The sequence below is a fragment of the Cardiocondyla obscurior genome, linkage group LG16 (genome assembly GCF_019399895.1).
Source record: "Cardiocondyla obscurior isolate alpha-2009 linkage group LG16, Cobs3.1, whole genome shotgun sequence".
NCBI classification, from domain to species: Eukaryota; Metazoa; Arthropoda; class Insecta; order Hymenoptera; family Formicidae; genus Cardiocondyla; species Cardiocondyla obscurior.
The window spans coordinates 1,287,575-1,312,470 of NC_091879.1; the positions used below are offsets into that span (position 1 = coordinate 1,287,575).

Consider the following 24,896-nt stretch of genomic DNA (forward strand, 5'->3'; position numbering starts at 1 on the left):
AGGGCTAGTTCTCTTGTCCCCAAGGAATTGCAGGACCGAAAGAAACCGACGATGAGCGGGAAGCGCAGGAGCGGGGAAGACTCGAAGACCATCAGACTGCTTGACGGACGCGAGGATCAATATCCTCCGATACCATACTCCGAAAGCTATATACGAACCCATTTCCACCGCCAATAAAACGCCATACCTACGTGTATTGCGCTATTCGGGCGATTCTCTTCCTGGCCTCCTATTGGCCGTAAAACACTGGTCGGCTGAAAGGTTGAATTTTATCGCGGGGAAAGAAATATCGATGTAAAGGAGAGCAACTCAGGGCGGTACGCTACGTACATATACACAAACAGTCGCTACGTCTGTTGTGCGTTACGGTAAATGTGTCGGTGAAACGTTTCGCGTTTTCCATGATCTCAAAACGAGAAAACGAAGAACGATGTTTAGATTCTTAAAAATGTTCGTCTTTTTAATTAAAACAGCGCGAACGTTACAGAAGCAAATTTTTCAACATCAATACAAAGCAGCAATTATTTCTTTTATTAAAAAATTGCAAATAAAATCATTTACGAAAAATTGCTGCAGATAGATAAAAATTTAAATAAAAATAAAAATGTTTACCGATAAAACGATATTTGTAAAACTTTCACGTAGCCGTAGGCTCAAACTGTCGAGCTTGAATCGAATAGACGGAATGTAATAACTAATTATTCAATCTCTTTCTCTCTTAAAATATTTACAAAATCTAGCTTTAACCGCGAATGCAGGAGGATATTCCGCAAACGGAACGCCGAGATAGAAGAATCTCGTGAATATGGATAAGACACGCTCACGCGATCTCATTGGAAGATCCGCGGCTCCAATCATAAGACGTACCGATATCGCGTTACGCTATGATATGACATTATCATAACGCGGCCGGTTTATTATTGGTCGCGGGTGTGCCCTACTCTGCCTCCTTCGCTCCTTCCTTTCTTCCGTTCTTCCAGCCACCCCCGAGCCATGCCTCGACGCATACGTTTCTCGGTTGGTGAGGTGGGGCTCAAAGCCTCCACTACCACCCCACTGCCAACTGCCGCTTCCCCTTCTAACCCCGACCGCCCTGCCGCCATCTCCCCGCCGTCCTGGCTACCCTCCACCCCCGCCCGAATTATGAGGATCAATACACGAGGAAGCTTGCAAGGGCAGCGCCGACGCTACTCGTTTATCGACCTTCTTCGAGCGTGGACCTTCTTCGTCTCACTGGACATCCGTAGGAATGACGGCATTTCAGTCGCCAACTTTCGCGCACTATTATTTTTTTTTTTCTCTCCCTTAACATCCCCCTTTTTCACGGCTATATACATATCGCGAGATACTTCTTTAATATGTAATGTAATGATAGAATAAATGATTGATACATATCCCTTTTCTATTTCTTTTTTTTTTCTTTTTTATTTATTTATTTTTTTTTTTTTTTTTTTAGTCAAAAATTGAAAAATGATAAAATATGATTGTTAAATATTAAATACTTTTTTTAATCTTCGATCAAATTCTACAATTGATTTATTCATCGATTATATTAGTCGGTCTTATAATTTCTTTTCTTTTTTTTTTTTTTTTTTTTTTTTTGTACTAATATGTTTTTCAATAATATAGCCTTCCATCGATTTTATCGATGTAACATTTATCTTTTTTTTAACAAAAATACCGAAGTAATTAGTGAGATTCAAATCAATTAACATAATTAGAGTTGAAAATTAGATGTGTCTAAATAAACGAGATAAACATCAAAAGAGAAAATAAACGCTCTCATAAAGTCCTATTTTTCAATTAGTTTGGATTGAATTTGATTGAAGATTTGAAAGCTTTTCGTGTAAAAGCAATATTTACTTTTGTTTTCTGGTTTTAATTGACCCTCCCCTTTTTTGTGAAAATATTAAATATTACTTATAAAATAGTCTTTAAAAATCATAAAGAATTAATGATAGTCTCTCAATAATATCAAGTGTTCAGGATTTCAAATGTTAACGTTTATATAGATATATTATTATAAAAATGACTTCAAGTCTTTTGCTCAAATGCAGCCTTCTATTATGTAAAGTGCCTGCAAGAATACCTATACATAACGAAAGTAAGAGAGAATCGGATACACAAACTCGGCACGAAGCACCCGCATGGTCTCATATGTGCGTGGCTGGCATTATATTGCAGAACAATCGATACATACCGTCAGCACACGATAGAGCTCGAATTCCCGGCCCCTGTTGGCCGAACTAAGCTAACCGACCCCGCACTGCCGTCCCGCTCAACGACCACAAACTGCCTAGTTCTCCAACATTCGCGTGTCACTTTACATATCTTACAAGACGACGACCACAATCTCAAAGCCGTTCGAGCCACCTGTTCTCTATGCATCGCGTGGACGTCCGCAAAAATTTCTTAACTTCTACTTTTAAATGGCCCACCCAAATTTCTAAATACGCATAAGTAATTCATTAAAATCTAAAATACATAAAAATAAAATAATTTTTATTTATCTTTGATGTACTAAAATATATAATAATATTAGTTTCGTTTAGGTCTTAAACGAAACTCCCGAAGCAAACCCGACGAACCGACTACGGCTCGTATGTTCCACGATAACGGCGACGAAAGTTCGTTAGCTTCCTTAGATCATCGTCTAGGAAAGCAGAGTCCCGGTTAAATTATACGCTCGAGGTATCGGATCCACCCACCGCGGCGGCGATGATGGTGCGTGAAAAAAGATCGCGGAAGTTGATTGCGCCGGCCGACAACTTCGCTCAGAATTATATCTCGACGGTACGAAATATTCGACAGTATGATTAACTTACGTGACGCCGTCCACCGCCCACCCAACGCCTGCCGTTGGCGACTCGAAAATTCCTGTTGCACTATGGACCATTTTCGACGACGACTTCTCGCACGTAAAAACTTTTCCGAGCAGCAATTATGCTTTGAAACGTAACGGATGCGAAGCAAACCGGCCACAACGCCCTCCTAGCGGTAAGCGCTGATTGGCCGCAGATCGGATCGAGACATCGAACGTTGCGAGACTCAATCTCGACGTATATGCCGGAAAACGATCGCAGCTATTATTTTCGTTAGGTTAGGAATAAGAGCGTCAAGATGTTTAAACAAATTCTCCGATCCGGGTGTAATTTAAATGAAAGTTTACCGGGTAGGTAGAAACAATTGCTTTCTTTCCCTTCTGTTCGAATATTAAAAAATGTCAGCTTAATTAACGCTAAATGGACCTAGCTGTGTAGTGCTTAATTTTCAATTTGTTCGTAACAAATTAATGTTATTTATTCATTTTTATTTCGTTAACGTAGATTAACTTTGATCTCACCTCGATTTACTTTTTATCGTTTTGCAATTTCTTGACTTAAAAAAAAATAATAGAACACTAATTAAATTAGGACTAAATTTAATTCACATTGGTGAACATTAATGTTTTAACTGTATGTATATTGTATGTAAGGTTTGGTATATTGTATTAATATCTTATTATTTTTTTTATACAGCTAAATTACAAAAGGTAGCTGCAGTATGTTCTAATGTAATTCAATATCAAGACGCCCGGATGCTTACTACTGCCAATACAAAAAAATGGGATTTATATAGTGCTGTCTGCTTAGAACGTCATCCAATTGTTACACAGTCAATGCAAGAAATAGAAGCAAAATTTCATAATATGTTAAAAACAATTGAATATGAAAATAGTTTAAAGTCTGATTATGAATTAAAAAAAGAAGCAGAGAATAAACAAGAAAAATTGAACAAGACAGAAAGTGTAGATGATATAAATGTTGTAATGCAAACTATGCAAGACATTGAGGATATTTATCAAGAGGAATTAAATAACTTTAAATTTGCACCTAGAGTTACAAGTATGCATCTTTCCTGTGTGTATACATAAGATAAAGATAAGATTAATTTTATGAAACCTGCAAAAAGGAAAAAACATATGCAAATAATATTTTTATCGTTGTAAATAATTATTTATGTTATTTTTAGAATTTGACGAACAAAACATAACGTCGTCTTTAAAACGTAAATTAGATAAAAATTTATTATTATTAGTACAGCAAAAAGTAGGTGATGTGCATTACTGGTTACCTCCCCAAGGTATTCGAAAGCAAGGAGAAACTATGAGACAAGTAAGTTTATCATCTTTCTTTAGTTAATTTGATTTGTGCGAATTAACGAGTATAAAATATAACTGGATGATTATATTTATATTGTTTTTCAGACTGCAGAAAGAGTATTGCAAGATGCATGTGGCACAAAAATAAAAGTAAAATTTTATGGAAATGCACCTATCGGATTTTACAAATATAAATATCCTAAAAAGCTTTGTGAGCAAGGAAATTATGGTGCTAAAATATTTTATTTCTTAGCAAAATACACGGATGGAGATGTTTCTAATGACGTAAAACATCAATGGCTGGATCATGAAGAATTAAAAAATGCATTACCTAAAGAAATAAAACAGAGTATTTCGCAATTTATATTATTTCCATAAAAGAGTTTAATAAAATATTAAAGTCATGCTTTAATCTGTTATCACGTTTTCTTATTTATAATCTGAAATTATTAAAATATCGTTTTATATATTACGAAAAGACATTTTAGAATCGTCCAGATCTCTTTCGCCCAGTATATTTTGAATCCTGTCGAACTTCTTTTCCTTGTCGTCGCCGTCTTTCTTTTTTCTCTAAAATCCAATTTCTACTCTTCTTTAGTGAATTACCTCTAGCCTTCTTTATATATTCCCTGTAAATACATAAAAATTATAATTAGTTTTAAAAAACAAAAATATAGTTACAAAAATTTTTTTAATAATTGCCAATTATGAAATAAAAAAATATAATAGATAACGAGAGAATCAACCTTCTTGAATTAGCTACAGTTTGTCTATCTTCATCCCCTGTGCCTAATGCTTTCGGAAGTGGAACAGCTCCTCCCGTCATTAAAACTAAAAACATTTTCTTTGCTTTTGTACTATTTGGAAAATCTACAACAACACCACCATAAAAGCCAGCTTTTATCGCTTGTGCGGTAATCAATTCAACCTGTTCACTGTTTTCAGGATAGAATTGTAAAACAGCTCTTGCATTCCTTGATAAACAAGCGTACAATGACGAAAAGAAACGATATAAACGTTTTGTAGGATTGTGTGAAGCTTTGTTTGCATAACACAACCACTGAAGTGCAGAAATGCTAACAGCCCCATCAAATGTGCCAGCAGTAAATGGCAATCCTTGGCCTATATCTCCCAAAATTAAATCACCATCAAGTTCTCTTTCAACAGCCACCTCTAAAAATTATTGTGTTAATATATGTATGTGTATAAATATAATTAAATGTATATAATATAATTAAAATACTTACTAAGCATAGCTAAAGAAATATCTACACCTATCCATATATGTCCCTGCTCTTCCAATACACTACCACTGAGGCCTGATCCACAACCAATATCTAAAAGCAAACAGCTCTGATCTTCTGGTAGCACAAGAAGTTCTATTGCACGTTCACACATTTGTTCTTGAATTTCCATCATACGAGTGCTACAAAAACATGTATTTTATTATAAACATACAGTAAATATCTAAGTAATATTAATATAGAAGTTACATAAAGATATACCTGTGAGTATATTTATTGGCTTCCTTTTCATCATAAAACTATGACAGCAAAATTAGAATTAGTTTCTTTCTTCACTTAATAATACTTTTATAAAATTTATATTTGCAAGAAAAAATAAATTTTAAATCAATAAAGCATACTACTTACCACCTCGGGTGGTGCCATAAGTTCCGGACGCTTAGACATTTTGATTAATAATAATTATTCGTCTGCCAATCCAATTTTTAGCTTTTATATCCGTTCCAGACTGTTTGCTGTTCTACTGATAAACAATTTTATAAATACCTTCTAATACTTAAAACAGCCTTATTTAAAATTAATATTGTACAATTTTCTATTGAATACATTCTAGTACTTCACCGATTTCCAATATAATCAATAAATCAACACCTTCAGTATCCTAAACTTGTTTGACAAGCGCGTGTAGCTCACGAATGAAAGCGAAACGTAACCTAACTTATTCTCATCCTCGTGGTCGACTATATAGGAATGATAGATGTAGCTCCAGCTTCCACGTGAGCACAAATAATTAGCCATGGTAGAATGTATTTTATCTCGACGAATTGATCACATTCTAATTAACATAATAAGCTAGTAGAAAATTAAAACTTCTAACTATAATAATCTTTATCTCTTATATTTATTGTCCACATAATTAGTAAAATATTAATTTTTATTTAGTTCATAAAATGTCCGATATTATTGGATTGTTGATTAAATTGACCTAAATTCACTAAGAACAATCGTTGATTTTATAATAAATTAATAATTGCATAATATTTATAATTTCTAAATTTTTTATGTATATTAAAAAATATAAAAATTGATAATCTAATTATATTAACAAAATACTTACACAAATTATAATAAAAGTACTTAACATTCAAGTGTCGTGTGTTTGTGCTTGTGTAGTCTGTATAGAAGTTAATATTTAATTTAACGAAAGCTTGATTACTTCGTTCCAAATTTAATATTTTTAATCTGAAAAATAAAAGTAATTTATTAAATAGTTTCAAGAATCAATATGCGACAAACCACTTCATAATTTGAATGAATTCCAAACAAAATTTAAACACTAATTTATACAGTAATTTAAAAAAAAATTATATTTAACGCATTAAAATTGTATTTTATTAATTTATTTTAGGTAGCATATAGGGCACATTGTTTTTAAAACGTAAATTTGTTTATTTTTACGTTATGTTACGAAGTTAAATTATATGACAAATACTTACGCGCAATTTAAATAATTAACGTAATATCCATTATTTCAAATATATGAACTGTTGCTTACATACAATTGCTACAAAATATTTTTATTAAAATGCATCTGCAATTGTGTATTTTTTATATTCTTAAAAGTGACACACACCAATCTCCCATTTTGCATTAAGAAATGATTACATGATTTTGTTTCGATAATTTTAAATATAATTTTGTACATAATGCTTATTCGAATCATAGTTCACTTAATGGTATTGATAATACAAGTATAATCAAAGGACATTCACGTTTATTATATATTATTCAGTTTATACGTTCAGTCATAAATATTATTTATATGATGTATAAATACATTAGACACACAATGGTCCATTCCTTCAAGATCCATTTATATAATATTTACAGTATTTTTAAAAACTAGTTTTCGGAAATTCGAGATAATTTTGCATTAACATAAGCCGTATAAAAATGCGTGATCAAAAACAAATGTTAATGCAATCACAAATCAATAGCTACAAAATGCATACAAGTGCTTACATGATTTACGCACTCCAATTTTCGAAAACTATCATTAACACTTGCAAATTTACGATTAATGACGACAATAGAGTATGATATCGCAATATTTTTAATAATTTTGTAAAGACATGATACAAAAGTTCTCACAAGACAGATAACATTTCAATTTAATATTCGGTATTTATAAGTGTGCACAGAAAATTTATACGTAAATAATATTTGCAAAGAATTTTATTAATAAATGTAAAAAAAATCTAAGAATTTATTATTTTATATCATTAATAAGAATGTAAAAGTATAAAAAAGAAAAGAGAAAATATATATTGTTAAAGCCTATAAAAGGCAGGAGTTTAGAGAGGTAATCGATTTACAAAACTTGGATTTTGAATCAGGAAATCTGGTCTTTATTTCCAAAAATATGTCGCCCACATCTGGACTGTCCAAAACTGCCTGCAAATACAAATAAAAGAAAATTGTGAGAACTTTTTCGGTATATAAACTGCAAAACTTAATCCCAACGCGGAGCACTTCAGACTTTGCGAATCTCACTCTTAACAGTTTGTCCATTCAGGGTTTTCATTGTGAAATTGGATAAAATTTAATAAGACAATAACTAATAACAAAAACCACATTTTCTTAAAAGGTCAAACACTTTATTTAATAATAAAGATGTGTGCGCCTGGGATTTAGGATTATACAAAAAATTCATATCATCTAAGCTTGATTATACCTCTCCTCCGGCAACGCTTGTGATTAAAGTAACCCTTCCAATACCCAACTAAACCTCTGCCTAGACAAACAAGTTGCAATCGCGGTGATAAAAGCATGAAATACAGACTATTAAAAATAAAAGAATGAATCATCCAATTAGAAATACCTTGTGAAATAATAACCCGAATGAGAAATTTTCGAAAGCAAGACTTAAAAAATCCTATGACGACCATTGAATTTGTGGCAGAATAAGGATATGGACGCATTCTGAATAATATAAAACTTGTTGCGACAGTAAGAATAAAAATATTATCGAATTGCGCCGGGCTGCGCTTTTCGTATTTTGCTAATTCTATTTACCACTTTGTGGTGTGATATTTTAGTTGTGTGGTAATATATCCCTATATTATTATTAAAAATTAAAATAAAAAATAATCTTGATAGCAATCAGTACCAGTAATACCAATGATAGTATAGTATAATATTAATAGTAATATTAATAGCGGTAACGATAAGAATAATAATTATTAGCAGCAGCGGCGGCAATATCAGTAGCGGCAACAGTAGTGATAATTACACTAATAGTAATAATAGTCGTACTACTATCTCCTGTAGCGCAACAGATAACTATTTCCGTAATCTACTATTATAAATCGAAATGAATACGAAAACGTTGGAATATTTTGGTTTAGATCGCGTTTACATAAGCGATATAGTTCACCAACTCACTCAATATATATACTCACACACCATGAGAGATCGATCAGCTGAGAGCTTCTGTCACTTACTTTTTATTATTTTTTTATTATAATGGATTATAGCCAATAGTCGGATTTAGATCAGATCAGCGACATTCATTGGCATTTCATCGATGTGAGTGTTATAAAACTGTTCGATATCTTTCAAGGTTCGTTTATCTTCTTCTGTCACAAAGTTAATGGCCACACCTTTGCGGCCAAAACGACCACCACGACCAATTCTATAAATAAAAAATTAAGAAAGATATAAGTATTTAAATTTTAAAATTATTAACATTATTTAAATATACGTGTTTAAGTTTTTAATTATACATAAGTATTTCAATTTTTGAATATATATTAAAAACGCAATTAACAGATTTGTATTTTGTCATACATATGTACGAGATTAAAAAATTTTAACACTTTAATCGATGTAATTAAAAAAAAAAAATTTAACTTTTTAATATTTTCCTAAAGTATATTATTAAGATTATTAAAACGTTATAAAGAAATAATTTATATTTTTTATTATAAAGTTATTTATAATTAAAATAAAAAAATTTAAAGTAATTACTTACCGATGGATATAATTTTCTCGATTAGAAGGTAAATCATAATTAATAACAAGCGAAACTTGTTGCACATCTATACCACGAGCAAGAAGATCAGTAGTGATTAAAACTCTGGATGATCCAGTTCGGAATTGACGCATAATAAGATCGCGTTCTTTTTGTTCCATATCTCCATGCATAGCCGAAACAGTGAAGTCACGTTTATGCATGCTGTCTGTTAGCCAATCTACTTTACGCCGCGTATTGCAGAAAATAACGGCCTGGGTAATGCTCAGCGTGTCGTATAAATCGCAAAGAGTTTCTAACTTCCAATCTTCACGTTCGACGTAAACGAAAAATTGTTTGATCCCCTCTAAGGTCAGCTCCTCTTTTTTAACCAAAATACGGATGGGATTCCGCATAAAACATTTAGATACATCCAACACGTCGGATGGCATTGTCGCAGATAATAATATAACCTGTAAAAAATAATTATATTGTATTAGAAAAACGAAGACTGGAATTTTACACAAAAAAAACCATATCTCGATGCAATGTGATGACCAATATCATGTCGTAAAAATTATATGAAGGAAATGAACTGCATTTACCGAAATGTTATATTATACATGTGTGTGCAATATAATAGCATCATGCTATGTATAATAGGTATTTTGTAAATTCTTGCTCATTACAAACATACTAAAAGTGACAAATTGATCATTAAAACATTATGATTATTATTAAACGTGCTATGCACAATAATTGTTTGCATTTACGCCGCTATTATTTCCAGACAAAAGCTAACACATTTTATGATATGTCAATCTGGTGTACATTTGTCAAAAATGACACTATTGCGACGCACCTGCATTTTAGAATATATTTGTTAACTTATTATAAGATACACTGCAACTTTTTCGTCTTGTACGATTTGTGGACTTGTCCAAAAAAGATACTTTCTAATAATTAAAATAAAAGTATCTATTAATAAAACTATTTGTTAGACAGTAATTGTAATAAAAAAAATCTACATTGCTCCAAAACATTTTTTATATTTACCTGCACTTCATTAGGTAATAATTTGAATACGTCGTGGATTTGATCCTTAAATCCTCGAGAAAGCATTTCGTCGGCTTCATCCAGCACAAACAGCTTGATGCTACTTGCTCGAAGTGCTCGTCGGCTGATCATATCGTAAACTCTCCCGGGCGTCCCAACAACCACGTGAACTCCCTGATCCAGTTTTCGCATATCTTCGCGAACGTTGGTACCTCCAATGCAAGCATGACACTCCGCATGCATAAAATCTCCTAAAGCGATAACGACTTTCTGGATCTGGAAATAAAAATATTATTAGAATTTTCTTCATATATTACGTGCGGCATATTAAAACTTTTCCAACAAGAATCACTTACTTGTTGAGCTAATTCACGGGTTGGTGCGAGGATCAAAGCTTGACACTCTTTGATATTAGTGTCAATTTGTTGCAGAATCGATATTGAAAATGTTGCAGTTTTTCCAGTACCTATAAATAATTAAAAATATTGATTAATGCAATGCAAAGTAAACTTTAAAGCAAATTTACATAGCAATATTAATTATTACGGGAAAAACCGAAGTTAAAAGACCGAAAACAAGACGCCTTATTATAAAATATAAGATTTCAATTTTAAATTTTAACACGATATATTTTCGAAGTCATATTTTTGACTTTTTAATTGAGATTTCTTCCTTAATATGTATTCAAATCTTTTACCAGACTGGGCCTGAGCAATAACATCGAGCCCCCTTATGCATGGTAGGATGGCACGTTGTTGAATTGCAGATGGTTTTTCAAAACCGTAAGCATATATGCCACGTAATAGTTCTTCCTTTAAGTTCATCTCGTCGAAGTTTTCCACAACCTGTTAAGGTAAAATTTATTAGTAATATATATTATTTTTATGTATTAAATTTAATTATTGTTCTAACATTATTCGAAAGCATTATATTTTGACAATTTTAACGATATTTTTATATCATGTAATTATCTTTCAATTATTGGTTCTTTAAATTATTAAAAAAAAAATTTACATTTAAAAATACAACAGCAAGTCACTTACAACATCCCAGTTGGACTCGATAATACCATCGGGGTCCATTCCGGGAGGTCCATCGTATGTGGGTTGTTCGCTTTCACTAGGACCATTTTTTGAATCCCCCTGCCATTGATCATCATTTCTAAAATATAAAGATAAGATATTAATGTGAGTCATGATAAGATTAATAATATTAAACGTGAAATCAAAAGCTATATCATAATTGTACAAGATACTTGACAAAATGAGTAAATAAGTATGTGTACACACATATAAGACGATTGTTAAATAAACGAGTCATAAAATATTTGCGTAATACATAATTACATTTAATTGCAACATACCATTATTCCGATAAAAAGTAAAATAAAAATTTTAAAAAATCCCACTTCTTTAGTACAAAATGTGAAATCTCTCGTTACACACACGTCTTTACTTCTACTATTTGCGATAAATAATTATTTCATCGAGAATATTATTTAAAAAATATCGGAGCTTAGCTGCTGCAAGAGATCGATAATATCGGTCACGGCGATCGAGCGATGACAGACTACTTTAAATCCACGTGACCTTGAAAGCCGAACTTTTAACTCTACGAATGCGATGAAATTGCGCACGTAGTTTCTGGTAATCGTGTGGATTAATGGCCATTTTTGCGTTTTTCGCGTGGAGGACCGAGGGGAATCGGGCCGAAAAATTAAGGGCCGCGTGGTCCGATAATCATCATCAGCCAATTATTCCGGCAATGACTCACGCGTAAGCGTGTCGGAGGCGCGAGACGTGTTGCTTCGCCGTGGCAGAGAACGTGCGAGCGATGACTATGCGTCCGGTAGTGCGCAAGGAGCGCATGGGTCGCGGGTCAGCGCAATTGATTTTTCCTTCTATCCTCGACACCCCGGGCACTGGGAAATCGCGCGAGAAGCCGCTATTATAATTACGTAATTTCGGGTCGGGAAAAACGTGCTCGCCCGCCAAGGTATGCACGGGGTCGAACGAGCGAGCGAGGAAGCGAGAGAGAAAGAAAGAGAAAGAGCGCTTCACCCACGCTAACGGCGTCGGAGCTGAGCATGCATACCGTCGAGTCGCCGCCGATCTCGTCACCGCGGTCGACGATCCACGGCGATTCCCCGCCGCGAGAAAGAGGTTAAGCGTCGGAACGACGTGGATCCCAGCCGTCGGTCGCCGCGAGGGGCAATGTGACAAAAACGACTGCACGCCATGTTGTCAGTCTCGTGTTCCCCCGTGCATCCGTCGATCGCGAAGGCACACTGCATCTCCGCCGGCTGTATTTTAACCCGCGCGAACGCGTATTTCGCGACGCGCGCGATTCGCGATTATCACCGCGTGAAAACGGCCGCTTCGCGACGTCGAAACGCGGCCCTGGCGCGCCGTTATACACGAAAAATGGTTCAACTTACCTTCTCTCTGCAGTATGCGACATGTTCAACTCGCGAGAGCTCGACGGAAAGGAAGAGCTCGTGTGGCGTCACGAGGAGTATTCTTGGTTCTGCCACTCTATGGCGCTGCTTGCCTACGGCTCGTCCGGCGTACCGGAAAACGCCGGTTACACGGTTTTCAGGTGCGCGCGAATGCCGTCGAGTGAAGTTAGTGTCGCCGCGCTGATTGGCCCGATGGCATAGTTACGAATCGCCACAGCCAATTCGGATTTTTCCTTACAGGTATGATTTTAAAGTTACTCCACTTGTTCGTGATCGGTGATTACCGCGCATGGCGGAAGTGACATGTTGCTCGATACCTCGCGACTGCGATGATGGAGGCTTAATGCGGCAACTACGAACAGCTGGTAAACATTTTTATAAAATTACTAAATTAATCGTCAGTAGAAAATTACATTGATTATAATTATACAGTCATCAATTATCAATCAAGTTATTATAAAATATTATTTTATTATTTTTTAATCAATATTCATACATACTTTATATTGAAATTGTGATTAATTCGCAATTTAAACACCTGAACTTGTATTAAAATAATTTATATTGTAATTTCTGAAAAAAAAAACAATTTTACAGAATTGCTTGTTTTTAAAAAACTTATTTTTACAGGTACTAATTTCTATTTATAAGTATCTAAACCACTTATATAAAGGCACAACCAAGAATTAATAGTAATATCGCAATTGGAAAAATCATATATGCACCCATTCGTGGCTGGCAGACAGAAATTAACATGCCAGCGTTGTCCGTTTCGTTATGCTCTATACCATCATGAGTTGGTATTTCGACAATTACCCTATCCCCTGAGAGTGGACTTATACTAAATGAGCATTCGGTTTGATTAATACACGATTTTGTCACATTTTCATATTGAAAAGTTGGTTTATATATATCAAAAATTGCGTAAATATCATTGGACACAATATCGTTGTCGCTATAAAAAATGTAATAATAATAACCATCTTGTTGTACGTGGTGATTAGCTTGCAAGTGTTTATTATTAAGTAAATAGGAGACATCAGTGCATTGTTCTGATGGTTGAAATTCATGCGCCAGCAATATTTCTCCGTTGTAACAATTTAGTAAATCACTTTCGAAACTCGAAACAGATGATATTCCTTCGGAATTAGATGTGTAATTTTTGTCAGCATTGCCACCATGTGTGAATCCTCGATCTAATAAAGACGGCGGCTTTATAAGTTCTCTACTTCTTTTCAATCTCTGGATATCTATCTCAGTTTTCTTCTTTGTTTCCTGTTCTTTCCGTTCATTATTTATATAACGTAGTGTTCGTTCCAATTTTTGTAGGCGCTTTATTTTATTATCGATTTTACTATAGATATCCTTTCGTTTTCGCTCCGTTTTATCATGCTTATTTTTCTTCTTATAAAGTTTGATATGTCTTTCTTTTCTAGTGTTTTTCACATTTTCTTGTTGATTATTTATGTATTCATTAATATAAAATGTTGCATTATGATACAAACTCTCTAAACTTGTTAAGTTTTGTCCTGAAGAATACGCACGTGCGTTATTATCTGGCTTTATCTTAATAATTTTTTTTGAAAATGTTTTAGAACTTATGTTGGTGACTGATTCATTTATTTTATCGATATTGTACGTGGATTTAGTAGATTCGGTTGTAGTTGTTTCTTTAGAATCAATTTCTTGTGCATTTGATTCATATATTATTTTAACTTGCTTGTTTGCTCCTGAGAAAAAGATTTCTTGTGCTTGTTTATCGTTATTATGTTCCAAAAGACCACAAGTCCGTAAATTTTTTTCTCCCTTTACCACTAATATAGAAGCTCCTTCAAATCTGAAAAAAAATTTCCTTATTCTTTATATACATACTATTTACAAAAATGCATAAAATTAAAAGAAATACAATTAATAGTTTACCTTGAACATACAGAAAGTGTTACAGTTGCATTTTTTAATAGATAAAATCCCCAATACTCCAATGTGTCATCAGGTAAATTCATGCTTTTTTTAAGTCTTATATGTTTTCGTTTTGATGTAATCTCTGGTCTATGAGCCATTTGAAAAGCATTAAAAGTGCCATTCATTTTTAAAATATGTTCCTATTAAAAAAAAGCAGTTTTAATTATAATCTACTTATAAAACATAATAGTATGCTAAATTAAAAAGACTGTCTTTGATTATTGCTAAATTGTGCATTTTATTATTTGTAACAAATATTTAAAATTTTAGATGCAGATAATAAAATAAAACATAAATTATTTTGAAAATAATATTAAACTGTTTTTTATTTTCTTACCGAACAGAATATTGTTGAAATTCCATCATTGATTTCAATAACATCAGATTCTGTTACTGCATAGGCGACATCAGCATAAAAAATATGACGTAGATACAAAGGAATTATTATAAGAGCAAATGGCAAAACACCTATTAATATACAAAAAACCACCAATCTTTGTACACCACGCATTTTTGTTACACCTGCCAAATAAAGTAAATGTTATTATCTCTATTAGTAATAAATAAAATATTAATAAATAAATTAAAATTATATACACTGTATATTCTACAAGGCAACAATCAATATTTAAATGTATGTTTTTACTTTGTTTTCACTACCATGATAATACTTTATAGCATTATTAAAAAATCACCTTTCCACATGTTTTAAATTATAAGTATACACTTCTTTATTATAGAGTTATAGAGTTACGTCTTTTAACTTATTTAACAAAAATTAACAGCTTTGTTCGTATATATCAAGAGCTGTAATTTATAAACTTAACATATACAATGCTTAGGCTATGTTATAATTACAAGTTAAAACCAGTATGTGCTTATTTTATCAAATTTTTTTTCTGGAAAAAATTAATATTTATATTCACTGTTTTATTATTTACAGAACTTCAAGATTCAAGCTTTGCGATAATTATTTTAATTTAAACTAATTAAAACTATTTAATAAAAGAGGTTAGGCATTAACAAAAGCTGAACAGATGGAAACTGAGCTCTATTGACAGTGTGATAAGAAAAATACATGATTAGAATTCAACCAATGTCGTAGTTGATTCACGTCTTATATTGATATAAGACTATAAGATATATGATTTTTTAAATGTCGTAGATAACCGAGATACATCCTAAAGTTGATTGAATCACATGTTTTTATTCATACGTTTTTTTAGCCAACTCAAAATTAAGATTTTTTTTTTTACAAATTACGGGAATAACTTCCAATTAACATGAAATATTTCTTTGTAATTGCATCACATAAATTATTACATAAAATTCTATAAAAATACAAAATTATTTTTTCCTACCTTTATTTTCCATGTTTAATTAAAAGCGCAATATCATTTTGGATATACCGATCTTTTTTACATAAATTCGATTTTTTTAACACTTTGTTAATACAGCGACAGTTTTCGAACTTCTTATCTTTTAATGTAGAAAAATTATATAGTAGCTTCTTAGCGAGTTACTTCCAATATGAGTAGTTTCCCTTTATTAGCATGTGTTCTTTCACATTTTTCAGGTATCCGTTAATCTCCGGAATTCCTTTCTTCCTTTTCCCCCTTCCCTATTCTTTGAATCATTTTCTATTCAAAACTTTTAAAACTGTCTGAACCAATAAAGTTTCACTTATTCAATTACTAAACTTCCGGCTCACATAACCTTTGGAAACAATAGAAAATTCGTTAAACATAAATTTAAAATTACGTTTAAAATATTCTTATATAGAAAAAAAATACTAAAAATAAGAAATCGACACAACTACATGACGAAAGCCACATTAATCAAAGTGGAATAAAACTACGTAAAATAAATATAAAACAATCATATTTTCAAACTTGTTCCATTTAAAATATCTTTAATTAAAAAATATAATAAGTTAAACAGAAATTAATATTATCACTGTATGTACATATGTTTTATATATACAATATAATTCTTTTACTTACTTTTTGCAATACACAGAGATTAGTTACAGTTGTAACACCTCAACCTAAAAAGTAATGCTACCTAGTGATTGATAATAATCGTTTGGAGGAGCACTACCGAGGATAGATATATCTATTTGATTAAATATTGTTTCTCCAAACGATGTATCTTTATATTCCTAAAAGAATAAATATTAAATTAACATTATTCCATAAATTGTAATAAATTATAAACAATTCTATAAAAATAAATTCTGTTACTTTTAATATTTCACTTGCATCATATCTTTTTTTATATTTTCCTGGAAAATTCTTTTTAAAAGTTGTATTCATAAAAGTAATATGTAATTTTACATTATCATCTTTCTGTTGTATTAAACCTAAAATTAAAAATTAATTCAAGTTCCTATATTTAATATTTTTGGAAAATATTAATTTTTTGTATATTATTACCTATATCATTAAAGTATTCAGCAACTTTATTAACAAGTTCTTGCAGTTTTTCACTCTCTGCAATTTGTGCATACAAAACGGCAACATCAGAAGGGTCATCATTCATTATTGCAACTCCTTGTAACTTTATATTTATTGGCCCAGTTTCTTCAAGAATAGGACTGTAATTACATATAGAGCATTGTTTAAAAACAGGTACGAATTTATTACATTTATAATTCTATATAGCTAATTACAAAACTAAATTACATGGTTAAATAATAAATGTAATTTAGTTTCGTGATTATAATTATAAAATCAATTTAGACATTTTTAGATCAAAATAATTAATTATACTTTTAATTTCTTTAAAACAAATTTAACAAATTAGTGAAATGGGCTTAATTAAATATGTACTATTATTACTGACTCAGTATTATCTTACCGTATCACATAATCTCTACACCCCGTGAGAGCTTCAACAGCATGTTGTTCGTCGTCATCATCAAATAATTTAAGCATTCCAATAGTAATGTGTAACTTTTCTGGTGTTTGAAAAATGGAATTATCAATGTTATATGCAGTTTTACCATATTTTTCCAATACATTATTCTTGAAACAGTTAAATTTATCAATTATATCTTTTTTATTTAATGGAATTGACAAAAAATGTGTAAACTGTTTCATCTCTTTTAAAGTTTCTATCTGCAAATCAAGCCTATTTCTTGCAGATATGATACCCTTACGTTCATTTCCATAAATAACTATAAATAAATGAACAAGATTAAAAATATATATTTAAATAAAAATTAATTAATATAAAATTATTTTTACCAATATTTCCATCTTCTCCTCTTTTTGGAATATAAATGGTTGTTTTTGTGTCATTTTCTAATTTTTTGCGTGATGCATTTTTTGCACCAATTATACGTGCATAAAAAACCCTAAAATATTATAATAAAATTTTGTAATATAAATTATTATTAAATATTAGCTTAATTAATTTTTTACTATATTATATATATAATCATTATTAAATTCTGAATATTATTATTATTATTATTATAAAATAAAAGATACCTACTTAGGTACATAAAAACTATGTGAAAAACCTGAATCACTTGGTATTATTTCAATATCAGTTTCAGATTCATCATTTGAACAATTTAATTCCATGTCCTCTGTATATGGGGCTGATGTATGAATGTTATTCCAAGCTGTTCTTTCATAAAATCTATAGCAACGTCCATCAACCCAAATTAATTCTGGTTCTAATATATCCATTATAGAAAGTACAATATTTTTTATACAAACACTCCTAAAATTTATGATGAATTATTGATGCATTTTATACAAACATAGATTTAGAAAATTGATTCATATAATATATTTAACTTTTACCAATTACAAATTAAATATAAAATTAAATATAAAAAATTAATTTTATAAAGAGCTTAATAGTTAAAATTATATGTATATATCTTAATAAATTATTTTTAACTAACATAATATAATTATATTGTAGATTAATCGTTGTATAAAATAAAAAGGTAATTTATTAATTATATATTTTAATCTTGCATTTAACTGTTAACTTATTTGTGATAAGCTTTTTATAGATTAGAATTTACTATGTAATATGCAATGCATAAACTAAATGCAATGCCTACCTTCTCAGTGCACTTAACATTAAATTATTCGATATTGACAAATATATAATAATTTGCTCTGTTTTTTACGTACTTCAGTTATTACTCAATCCTAGAGAAAACAATCTCCTGTGGAAACGTAAAATTAGTGGAATGACTGTCGAGTCGCGGTCGAATCTGGTTTGGCACTCTGGCGTACATACGTGTTATTTAATTAATTTTTGTTTTATTTTACCATATTTTGCTTTATTATATTTATATTGTACTGTATTTTGCTTGATTTTGTCCAATTTCTCGATATCATCGATCTCTATAACCTCTCGATGTATTTGCAGCGACGATGACCAACGATGGCGGCTGTATCTGATATACGCTCCCGCCAACTCCGTGGCCACTGGTGGCCACGCCCTTTTTATAATGGTTGCCTCTTTTACTAATCAGTAGTATGTTTAAATAATAAGAAATAATTAAAAATAAAATAAAGCCAAGTAAGGTAAAATAAAAAATAAAATAAGGCAAAGTTAATAAAAAAATTAAATTAAATAATTTACGTCTCGGATAGTATTAGAGGGAAATTCGTCAAATTGAAAGAAATTTAGTAGATAATTTTATGTTAATTAAATACGTACGATTTTTTAGTACAACTGTTATTAATATACATGTATATATTTTTGATTTTTTATGCATTTTATTACAATTTAGCGGTGGTTTATCATCGTTGCATATAGAATCCACTACCAACAAAAAAACTACGAAAAAGGCAAGTTTGAAAAACCCTAAATAGCGTGGATATATGAGAAGCCGTCTTGCACGCCGTTTCGACTTTTCGAAACCGGAATGTGTAATGGACCTGAATGGACCTAGACTAGATAGAGGTGATTAGAAAATAATGAGCAGGTAATTATTGGCACGTTTTGATCAGTTACCAATCTTTCAATCAACGAACTTTAATAAGCGGATGAAAAATATATAATTCTTCGTTCGATACGACAATTTTACGTGACAAAATGTAACACTCGGCATGGCGCACGACAGTAAAGGTTAGATTTCTGTAACGTATTGTAGTAGCCAAATACTGATAATTTGTTGAGAAAACTGAATCATCCCTGACTCAATAATTATGTGTATTACATATATTTCGTTGAATTAAATATGCTTCATTAAAAACGGCAAGATTTATGTCATTACGAGTAATGAATAGTTTTGTTCAACGCGAAATAATTTAACTATGTCAATCACTTAATATATTTTAATCCACACAATTTTATGAGATTGGCTTTTAATAATAACGTCTTTTTAGCAGATTACGCGATGAATAATTTAGAAAACCCAGCTATGGAGGCAGAGTTGTCCGATAAGAGTAAGGTAGGTAGGACGTTGAAAAGACGCTCTCTTTCTTCGTCCAACAATGACTCGGAAAAGAACAAAAAAAGACGAAACGTATGTAGCAAGGATAAAAGGAACAAGTCTAGACGTAGAAGTAGTTCTAATAGTTCTAGGTCTTCTAATATTTCCAACTCAGAAAAAGATATGTATAAAGTAAAGAAAGACAGAGGCGATGACTTACGATACAGAACTAAAAAATATGAAAATAACGTAGAATTACAAAGAAGGAGATACAATAATGATTACAGAGGCAATCGAAGGCACGGCAACTTTTTGAACAATCAAAGAGATTATAACTATTCACGACCTTACAGATATCATAATTACAATAGAAATAGAAGAGACATGCAAAATAATTATCAATATAGATATAATAACAGAGGCTTTGACAGAACGTTCAATCAGAATAGATCCAGAGTATCAAGTTATTATCGAAATACTAGCCATGATGGGACTAGTCAGCCCTCACGAGAGAATAGTTCACGGGAGCATACGAATCGATCGAGATCGATCTCTAAAACGGAAAAATCTGAGTCGACAAAAGATAACCTAGACTTTAACGAATCTGTAAAACAGAAAGAGAAGAAAAAAACTGAAAATACACAAAGTGTAGCTCAGTCAAGCCGCAAGAAATCAAAGAAAAAAAGATCTTCATCTACGTCTAGTTCTTCCAGCGTCACAAGCACCAGCAGTGAAAGTAGCACTAGCAGTTCTAGCAGCAGCAACAGCAGTACCAGTAGTAGCAGTGATACTGAGTCCAGTAGCAGTAGTAGCAGTATTGATAGCTCAGAGGACGAAAAAAAACAGAAGAAGGCCAAAAAGAAGGCTAAGAAATTAAAGAAAGCCATGAAAAAACGAAAGAAGAAGAAACGAATGAAGAAAAAGCTAAAAAGAAAATTAAAGAAGTCTGCATCTAAGAAGAAAGGACACAATAAGAAAAAGCCTAAGGAAATGAAGCAAATTCAAGAGGGCAAGGAGAAAACGAAGGAAATATCAGACGTAATAGAAAGAGCGAAAGCCATGGCGCCTATGACAAAAGAGGAATGGGAGAAAAGGCAGAGCATCGTGCGCAGAGTGTACGACGATGAGACCGGGAGACACAGGTAATATATTGCAAAGCAACTAAATTCTTATTTAAAATGTCTATTAAAATAAATTGTATATTTTTGTAAAGATTAATCAAAGGCGACGGGGAGGTTTTGGAAGAGATAGTTAGCCGAGAACGTCACAAGGAAATTAATAGACAAGCTACGAAAGGGGACGGCAAATACTTCCAGACGCACTTGGCGATGAATGTTTTGTGAAATATATATTTTTGTGTAAACCTAATTAGAAAGCATAATTACCCTTTATATATATATATATATATATATATATATATAATATATATATAATTTATATATATATATAAATATATATATATAAATTACATGTTATATAGTAAAGACTTAGGTGTAAGTTATGTGTGTATATACCTATATATGTATGTACGTATACGTGACTTATATTTTTCCTTGTTATATGCGATACTGTCTCACTTAACACGTTTTATAATGTATTACGATTTTGAACATTTATCTAAGGGTATACTTAAAACGTTATTATACATTACAATCGTAATTCATGCGTGGATCATTGAAAGTTAGATTAAACTTAAATTATTTTATTATTATATTCCTATTAAACATATAATATGTAACGTATCTAAAATAAATTTTTATATAGGACATTTTTTTTTCATTGAAAATTAATTCAATTTACCCAATTAATATAAAAATTAAGTTTTTGATTTAATGTTAAAATTCCACAGATAAATCTTTATGACCGCCTTTCCGATTGTTTTAAGCTACGAATGAGCAGAAGCGTAATATAACGCGGCTAAGTTTACGCAAATATATAAAATAAATGCAACCTTTAACATATTGCGATTTTAATCATTATTTTTATTACGTTTGATGTAATAAATAGGAAAAAAATTAAACTTTAAACAGAAATTTAGACACAAGTATTAATGAGGAACAAGGTTTTTTTATAGCATATTCTTAACATGCACAACAAGCATATTATATTCTATAGTTATTAATACGTTTGTTCACCAATTAATAATATATTAAAAAGTAAATTTGTACTTTGCTTGCATATTATGAACAATAAAAATGTAGCCGTTGCAAATAAATTAAACACAAGTTAATAATTTTAAATAAAAATTCCAACGGTGAAAATGATCGATAAATATAGCATGTAAATATATGTTTCATGAAACGAGTAATTATTTTTCATATTTAGTCGTCCTTAATAAAAAAACAAACTTTAGTTTCGTGTATTGTCGAAAACTTCGTAGAGATGTAAATAAAGTTGATGTTACGTTAGCTGCTCAGTCGACTTTGATCTGTTTCAATTTACACTCGCTCATATGATTTGACACACGTTATTAAGTGAGTAATAAATATATATTAATTTAAACGTGTAGGCATACATTTAATTTAATTTATATTTCGATATTAACTTTTCTTAAAAAATTAAAATAGAAGATTCTTTCGTTACAAGTACTAAAATAATAATAAAAAGTAAAAATAAAAAAACCCAACTAAAACGGAGAGCAGACGTTACATTTGGTTATAACTAAATTATGACAAGTTACAATACAGATAAAATTTAATATTTACAGATAAATAACAGATAATAATAAAAATGGCATCGAAACCATCACCCGCAAAAATAATCGAGTTCAAGATATCCGCACCAAGCATAATGAGCTTACTCGGTGAACGATTAGACGACTCTCCCGTAATATCAGCTGCTCTTAATTTACGTACAACAATGAAATTCGAAGAATTACCTCTTTCGGCCAACGTTATTACCATACAATATCTTAAAGTTGGTCTAAAACATGACTTACCTTTACCGGAGTTCGTTAAGTTTTACAACACTTGTACCGAAAATATGGATTTATTAAACGAGCGAGTTGTAGAATTCCTTAACTCGACATATAAATTTCCCAATTGCAGAAGGCTCATACACACGCTTTATTATTTGCTCGTTAGTATCCTCCATAAAGAAAGCTTCGAGCTAAAATCATTTGCGCTGCACTTATTTTCGGAAATTGAAATCGACGATGGGCTACCCTGTCCAGCATCATCTACGGTATGTATCGCGGCATGTCTCATGCACTGGTCACAATTACAAAAAGGACCTCACGATACATTCGACGACGACGATCTCGAAGTTATTGACACTTATGCCAAGTGCTATGGCACAATTTATCCTGAACTTGACGAAATCAACGTGACTGCGAGCGTATTTGGCTTGATACGAAAATTTATTATAAACGAAACGGGCTCGTCGTTAATCTCGACAATCGAGGTACAGGATCTCCCAACCATCACCATTCTGCTAGTAAATTCAAAAAAGACGCAAAGCATCGAAAACCTGAAAGAAATTAAAGTGTTACAAATCGAAGACCAAAAGGAGCAAATTAAAATATTAAAAAATAGCGTACCAGACGTTTTTGAGTCCATCTGGGAAAACATAGAAAAAGTGTCGTTAAACGCTTATGATCTATTGTTCAATCTTGCTAGAATCCATGGAAATTCAGAGGAGACTTTTCAAACGAGATATCTGACTACATTGAACTTGTACACTGAATTAAAGGTAATTAAAAAATTAGTTACAAGTGTCTTATCGCCAAGTATGAAAGAAAAAAAAATCTTGCACTCTTATTTATTATCGCATGCTTTTGTTACGAATATGGAATATTAAATTGCGTATGCCAAAGCATCGCAACCTAATCCAATTTTATTTTTTTTGTGTTTTAGACATTTATTTCTATAAACCAAAGCTTTTTGCAAGCGTTGAGACTGACCAATGCTGACATGGACGAAATTTGTCTGATCGCACGAAAGCACGAAATGGCTGGGAAACATACCGACATTTGTGGGGGTAGATACGTATTTATTTTATGTCCACTAACGATACTTGATTCAAGCACAAAAAGAATTGAACGTCTCATGATAAACTTGCATGAACGCGGCTTCACCGTCAAAAAAACGAATTTGGCACAAAAAGGAGTAACGATTGAGCCAGAGGAATACTAAAATTATTGTATCCGAGCTTGAAAGATTAAAATGTATCAAAATATATACTATGGCATCAGAAAATCATCCAAACTGTCTTATCGAATATTTATTGTTTCTTATACGCGATTCAATGACAATTACTTGCAATTCTTTCAATCCCGGACTGTCTACGGCTCGCAGACTTTCTAAAGATTCAATTTCTTTAACACGACTGCCTTTATAGCAACCAATTTTGCTTTACACTCACGTAAATATAACAGTTACGTACATTATGTTTTTCTTTTATGTTCGACCATCTTTAGCTGACATATGACTCGTTGTCAATGTGCGTGAAATTGCTTAGTATTAAATCTGTCTTCCGTTGTTTTATCACCTACATTATCATCCCACGTTATTTCATAATCGTCGTGTATTGGAAATTAAGTGATAAAGTCTATCAACGTTCCGTAAGAGGCGCTAACTGTTGGTCTACGAGTAGAGCCAGATGCCTCGATGCAG

At 31.6% G+C, this 24,896-nt stretch overlaps 7 protein-coding genes and 1 long non-coding RNA gene across 23 annotated transcripts; 3 read left to right on the forward strand and 5 right to left on the reverse strand.

Annotated features, from left to right (window-relative positions):
* The first annotated feature begins 3,014 nt into the window (after nucleotides 1-3,014).
* On the forward strand, nucleotides 3,015-4,560 carry Mrpl46 (mitochondrial ribosomal protein L46). Its single transcript, XM_070667777.1, has 4 exons — nucleotides 3,015-3,172; nucleotides 3,519-3,884; nucleotides 4,012-4,154; nucleotides 4,247-4,560. The coding sequence occupies exons 1-4, from the start codon at nucleotides 3,121-3,123 to the stop codon at nucleotides 4,517-4,519; spliced, it is 834 nt and encodes a 277-aa protein (XP_070523878.1). The 5' UTR covers nucleotides 3,015-3,120; the 3' UTR covers nucleotides 4,520-4,560.
* LOC139109014 (18S rRNA (guanine-N(7))-methyltransferase) lies at nucleotides 4,501-6,232 on the reverse strand. Of its 4 annotated transcripts, none has more exons than XM_070667781.1 (6): nucleotides 6,037-6,232; nucleotides 5,794-5,905; nucleotides 5,647-5,684; nucleotides 5,389-5,567; nucleotides 4,888-5,314; nucleotides 4,501-4,770 (listed from the first exon to the last, which is right to left on the reverse strand). In XM_070667781.1, the coding sequence occupies exons 2-6, from the start codon at nucleotides 5,830-5,832 to the stop codon at nucleotides 4,626-4,628; spliced, it is 828 nt and encodes a 275-aa protein (XP_070523882.1). In that variant the 5' UTR covers nucleotides 5,833-5,905; nucleotides 6,037-6,232; the 3' UTR covers nucleotides 4,501-4,625. The 4 variants fall into 4 exon arrangements, with proteins under 4 accessions (XP_070523882.1, XP_070523881.1, XP_070523879.1 ...); XM_070667780.1 differs by having other exon boundaries at nucleotides 6,007-6,232; XM_070667778.1 differs by having other exon boundaries at nucleotides 5,975-6,232.
* Nucleotides 6,233-7,770: 1,538 nt separating this feature from the next.
* Eif4a (eukaryotic translation initiation factor 4A) lies at nucleotides 7,771-13,037 on the reverse strand. Of its 2 annotated transcripts, none has more exons than XR_011546763.1 (8): nucleotides 12,891-13,037; nucleotides 11,497-11,614; nucleotides 11,151-11,298; nucleotides 10,810-10,919; nucleotides 10,454-10,729; nucleotides 9,419-9,870; nucleotides 8,847-9,079; nucleotides 7,771-7,839 (listed from the first exon to the last, which is right to left on the reverse strand). XR_011546763.1 is itself a non-coding variant. In XM_070667764.1 (8 exons), the coding sequence occupies exons 1-7, from the start codon at nucleotides 12,911-12,913 to the stop codon at nucleotides 8,935-8,937; spliced, it is 1,272 nt and encodes a 423-aa protein (XP_070523865.1). In that variant the 5' UTR covers nucleotides 12,914-13,037; the 3' UTR covers nucleotides 7,771-7,839; nucleotides 8,889-8,934. The 2 variants fall into 2 exon arrangements, 1 of the variants encoding a protein (XP_070523865.1); XM_070667764.1 differs by having other exon boundaries at nucleotides 8,889-9,079.
* A 325-nt stretch (nucleotides 13,038-13,362) lies between these two features.
* LOC139109002 (uncharacterized) lies at nucleotides 13,363-16,369 on the reverse strand. Of its 2 annotated transcripts, none has more exons than XM_070667750.1 (4): nucleotides 16,235-16,369; nucleotides 15,211-15,395; nucleotides 14,832-15,013; nucleotides 13,363-14,748 (listed from the first exon to the last, which is right to left on the reverse strand). In XM_070667750.1, exons 1-4 carry the CDS (start codon nucleotides 16,245-16,247, stop codon nucleotides 13,575-13,577), a joined length of 1,554 nt encoding a protein of 517 aa, XP_070523851.1. In that variant the 5' UTR covers nucleotides 16,248-16,369; the 3' UTR covers nucleotides 13,363-13,574. The 2 variants fall into 2 exon arrangements, with proteins under 2 accessions (XP_070523851.1, XP_070523852.1); XM_070667751.1 differs by lacking the exon at nucleotides 16,235-16,369 and adding an exon at nucleotides 15,569-16,226.
* An 84-nt stretch (nucleotides 16,370-16,453) lies between these two features.
* On the reverse strand, nucleotides 16,454-19,363 carry LOC139109011 (activating signal cointegrator 1 complex subunit 1). 8 transcript variants are annotated; one of them, XM_070667770.1, is made up of 9 exons: nucleotides 19,140-19,363; nucleotides 18,958-19,065; nucleotides 18,372-18,605; nucleotides 18,122-18,231; nucleotides 17,733-18,051; nucleotides 17,309-17,469; nucleotides 17,117-17,235; nucleotides 16,877-17,034; nucleotides 16,454-16,589 (listed from the first exon to the last, which is right to left on the reverse strand). In XM_070667770.1, exons 2-8 carry the CDS (start codon nucleotides 18,975-18,977, stop codon nucleotides 16,921-16,923), a joined length of 1,077 nt encoding a protein of 358 aa, XP_070523871.1. In that variant the 5' UTR covers nucleotides 18,978-19,065; nucleotides 19,140-19,363; the 3' UTR covers nucleotides 16,454-16,589; nucleotides 16,877-16,920. The 8 variants fall into 8 exon arrangements, with proteins under 8 accessions (XP_070523871.1, XP_070523877.1, XP_070523876.1 ...); XM_070667776.1 differs by having other exon boundaries at nucleotides 18,372-18,521; nucleotides 19,031-19,065; nucleotides 19,140-19,362; XM_070667775.1 differs by having other exon boundaries at nucleotides 18,372-18,558; nucleotides 19,031-19,065; nucleotides 19,140-19,362.
* Nucleotides 19,364-19,635: 272 nt separating this feature from the next.
* LOC139109005 (ADP-ribosylation factor-like protein 6-interacting protein 4) lies at nucleotides 19,636-22,049 on the forward strand. 4 transcript variants are annotated; one of them, XM_070667762.1, is made up of 3 exons: nucleotides 19,636-19,833; nucleotides 20,237-21,425; nucleotides 21,497-22,049. In XM_070667762.1, exons 2-3 carry the CDS (start codon nucleotides 20,248-20,250, stop codon nucleotides 21,624-21,626), a joined length of 1,308 nt encoding a protein of 435 aa, XP_070523863.1. In that variant the 5' UTR covers nucleotides 19,636-19,833; nucleotides 20,237-20,247; the 3' UTR covers nucleotides 21,627-22,049. The 4 variants fall into 4 exon arrangements, with proteins under 4 accessions (XP_070523863.1, XP_070523864.1, XP_070523861.1 ...); XM_070667763.1 differs by having other exon boundaries at nucleotides 20,240-21,425; XM_070667760.1 differs by lacking the exon at nucleotides 19,636-19,833 and adding an exon at nucleotides 19,840-19,976 and having other exon boundaries at nucleotides 20,240-21,425.
* Nucleotides 21,716-23,955, reverse strand: LOC139109017 (uncharacterized). Its single transcript, XR_011546767.1, has 2 exons — nucleotides 23,822-23,955; nucleotides 21,716-23,751 (listed from the first exon to the last, which is right to left on the reverse strand). It is a non-coding gene; the product is annotated as an uncharacterized lncRNA (long non-coding RNA).
* Nucleotides 23,014-24,416, forward strand: LOC139109007 (mevalonate kinase-like). The gene is made up of 2 exons (XM_070667765.1): nucleotides 23,014-23,973; nucleotides 24,138-24,416. Exons 1-2 carry the CDS (start codon nucleotides 23,014-23,016, stop codon nucleotides 24,414-24,416), a joined length of 1,239 nt encoding a protein of 412 aa, XP_070523866.1.
* Nucleotides 24,417-24,896: the final 480 nt, after the last annotated feature.